The sequence below is a fragment of the Notothenia coriiceps genome, unplaced genomic scaffold (genome assembly GCF_000735185.1).
Source record: "Notothenia coriiceps isolate Sejong01 unplaced genomic scaffold, NC01 NC01_scaffold00036068, whole genome shotgun sequence".
NCBI lineage: Eukaryota > Metazoa > Chordata > Actinopteri > Perciformes > Nototheniidae > Notothenia > Notothenia coriiceps.
The window spans coordinates 12,313-16,208 of record NW_011368769.1 but is presented as its reverse complement, the minus strand read 5'-3'; the positions used below and the strand labels follow the sequence as shown (position 1 = coordinate 16,208).

Genomic DNA, 3,896 nt, shown 5'->3' with positions numbered 1-3,896 from the left:
CAGAAATAATTACAGATCTTGTAACTGACTTGTAATGTCAGCAGGAATCGTTGGATCCCATTGTTAAAATAAGCCAATAAAACATATATTTTAGGTAACTTTCAACCAAGAGTGACAATTATAATCCCCCAAATTTCAACATGTTCTCCGGCCCCAGCTGTTTTCATCACTTTTAACTGTCCTCGTTTCCATTGGTTTTTTTACGTCTTGCAGCGTTTTCTCATTTGCAGCATTTTGTATTTTCAGTGTTTTCATTTTCATCCGAATGGAAATGTTTTGACCTCTTTTTGGCGTGTATGCTCTTGTCAGCCACCGTACATTTCAATGCTCTATAAAACACCAACATTCAGTGCTGTAAACATTATATTTCAGGAAAGACTCTGGTCAACCCCTCCCCCCAGAAGACACAAACGTTTTGAATTTCCCTATCCTCACATCATTCCTCATACTGTAAACCTTACACATGTGTGGTCATTGCTATCTCTTTAAAAAGAACAGAGCTTTTTCCATTGAAGTTCTGTAAACTGTGCATATTGTAATAATTTGTCATTTTTTGTTTCATTTTTTTGAAAATAGTGATTTTAATAGTTTAATATTTGCTTCTTTTTTTCAAAAAGCATTTCCTCTTGTGTTGATATATGCACCATTTATATATATTTTTTTTTCCACAAGAACATCTTCAGTACACATGTGTGTATGGAGCTGAAGTGATGTACCTGTAGGGGGCAGTTCGTACTCCACCTCCAGCAGGACTCTCTCCCCGACGTTCTTCAGTAAACTGATGATCTCTTCGTGCCGCAGTTTGGTCAGATTGATGCCATTTACAGACTTTATGTAGTCACCCACATTGAGCTGGTCACTCCTGCACAAAAGAAAAGGAACAAAGCATGGACAAAAGTGGGTATGAATGACTTTGGATTTAATCACATGTTAATGAAACAATCAGAGATACATTAAAATGTTGCAGGTACAGCATATTTTCCAATAGGCATTCTTTTTTCACTCATTGTTTTCACTTTAGCTTTTTAATGTCAGATACAAATCTTAATTGTATCTGTTTTTAGACCGTTTAAAAAAATAAATGTATTGTGTTTATACAAACGGCTTTATCTTTCAATTTTCATTGAACATTTTTACTTTGTATATTTCTGCTATTTTCCCACATTGAGAATATTCTATTACTTATATAATTTATACATCACTCTATTTATTTTATTGCACAGGTTATATATAGTAGTTAAAGTTTATATACTTATTTTTTTTGTATTGGATTTGATATTTCTTTGGAAATTGCACTAACTTCTTAAGTTTATATACATCTTTATTTATTTTCTTTTTTTTTATCTTAGTACGGCACACTTTTTTTTAATTATCCATTTTTATATAAATATTTGTATTCATATCCTTCTATGGAACGGATGACACAGAACCCAAAACAAAAGTATTCTGAATCTGATTCTCTGGTGTCGCCCCCACCTGGCTGCCAGCCCTCCAGGCCGCAGGTTCGACACCCGGGGTTTCCCATCCTTGTCTGTTCCTCCGGAGATGGTGAGGCCCAGCGTGCTGCCTTCCTTCTTCACCAGCTCCACCATAGTCACCCCCCGCAGAGCTTCTAACCAAAAACACACATACACATAAAGACAAATACAAACACACAAACAGGGACGGAAATGAACGCACACACAGATGTGCAAACAGAAACACCCATTCAAACAAACAGATACAGCAGAGAGGTGGAAAGTGGTTAGCGACTTCTCTCTGTCCATCCTGATTGGCGGATTAAAAGGAAGCTGAGTTACAGGAAAGATAAATGGAAAGTCTGTTTGCTGCCGTGTGTCCTTGAATGAGATCCCCCGTCTGCTCAATATGAGAGTCAGCTGAAATGACTAAAATGTAAATGTGAAGATCAGATAAGATAAGCATCAGTTAATGAGAAATAAGAAAGCCTCGTGTTTCATGCTGTTTCTCCGCTTGCAAAGTTCCTGGCAGGGATGGAAAGGCCTTGAAAGGTTAAAGCACATCATCAGTAACAGCATATTACAACAGTCACTCTTCACAGTAAATGATGTGTACTTCATAAGATATTCTTTATGACACAGCAAAACAGATAGCCCTAACTCTAACCCTATAGGCATGTTCCTGTAGAGATTTGTTTTCACAGTTGTTATATGTGTTTTTGCAGTTGAGTTGTTGTTGTGCATCCACGCCGCTGTTGCTTGGATGCCTTGTTTACATCAGCGATAAGCTAATTGTGCTTAAGCCGGTTAGCATGGCGGTCGGAAGATATATTATCCCTACTGCAATCTGGAGAAGGATACAGTAGGTAAACCAAAGAGACGAAGGAGGAGAGCTGGGTCCAGATTTAAGGAGACAAATAACTAGTTTCTCCCCCCTGTTAGCATGGGCAACATAAGATCACTGTGATCAAGGGAATGGACAAGCTAACAGATTGAGTATCTGGAGTGTAGTTTAATGTGCTTTACAGAAACATGTCTGATATAGGATATATCTCACAACAACGTTTCCATCGTCTTTCAGGACTGTTTGGGTTGACAAGGATTGCATTGAGAGTTTCATTGTGTCTTCATCATGAGCCTGAGTCTTTATCATGTCTTCACCATGAGTCTGAGTCTTCATCATGTCTTCATCATGAGTGAGTCTTCATCATGTCTTCACCATGAGCCTGAGTCTTCATCGAGTCTTCACCATGAGTTTGAGTATTCACGAGTCTTCATCATGTCTTCACCATGAGCCTTCATCATGTCTTCACCATGAGCCGGAGTCTTCATCATGTCTTCACCATGAGCCTGAGTCTTCATCATGTCTTCATCATAAGCCTTAGTCTTCATCATGAGCGTGAGTCTTCATCATGAGCCTGAGTCTTCATCATGTCTTCACCATGAGCCTTCATCATGTCTTCACCATGAGCCGGAGTCTTCATCATGTCTTCACCATGAGCCTGAGTCTTCATCATGAGTGTGAGTCTTCATCATGAGCCTGAGTCTTCATCATGTCTTCACCATGAGCCTTCATCATGTCTTCACCATGAGCCGGAGTTTCATCATGTCTTCACCATGAGCCGGAGTCTTCATCATGTCTTCACCATGAGCCTGAGTCTTCATCATGTCTTCATCATGAGTGAGTGTTCATCATGTCTTCACCATGAGCCTGAGTCTTCATCGAGTCTTCACCATGAGTTTGAGTATTCACCATGAGTCTGAGTCTTCACCATGAGTCTGAGTCTTCGTCATGTCTTCACCATGAGCCTGAGTCTTCATCATGTCTTCACCAAGAGTCTTAATCATGTCTTCACCATGAGCCTGAGTCTTCGTCATGAGCCTGAGTCTAAATCGAGTCTTCATCATGTCTTCACCAAGAGTCTGAGTCTTCATCATGTCTCCATCATGAGCCTGAGTTTTCATCATGTCTTCACCATGAGTCTGAGTCTTCATCATGAGCCTGAGTCTTCATCATGTCTTCACCATGAGCCTTCATCATGTCTTCACCATGAGCCGGAGTCTTCATCATGTCTTCACCATGAGCCTGAGTCTTCATCATGTCTTCATCATAAGCCTTAGTCTTCATCATGAGCGTGAGTCTTCATCATGAGCCTGAGTCTTCACCATGAGCCTTCATCATGTCTTCACCATGAGTCTGAGTCTATATCATGTCTTCATCATGAGCCTGAGTCTTCATCATGTCTTCACCATGAGTCTGAGCCTATATCATGTCTTCACCATGAGCCGGAGTCTTCATCATGTCTTCACCATGAGCCTGAGTCTTCATCATGTCTTCATCATAAGCCTTAGTCTTCATCATGAGCGTGAGTCTTCATCATGAGCCTGAGTCTTCATCATGAGCCTGAGTCTTCACCATGAGCCTTCATCATGTCTTCA

The 3,896-nt window shown here is 40.2% G+C and overlaps 1 protein-coding gene across 1 annotated transcript in view; it reads right to left on the bottom strand.

Annotated features, from left to right (window-relative positions):
• Nucleotides 1–609: 609 nt before the first annotated feature.
• LOC104963363 (glutamate receptor-interacting protein 2-like) overlaps nucleotides 610–3,896 on the bottom strand; it is a gene marked incomplete at its 5' end in the record, with an annotated part of 14,927 nt that continues 11,640 nt past the window's right edge. Inside the window, 2 exons of the mRNA XM_010791940.1 lie at nucleotides 610–862; nucleotides 1,477–1,612. Coding sequence (XP_010790242.1) covers nucleotides 610–862; nucleotides 1,477–1,612 — 389 coding nt within the window. The remainder of the gene's footprint in view (nucleotides 863–1,476; nucleotides 1,613–3,896) is intronic.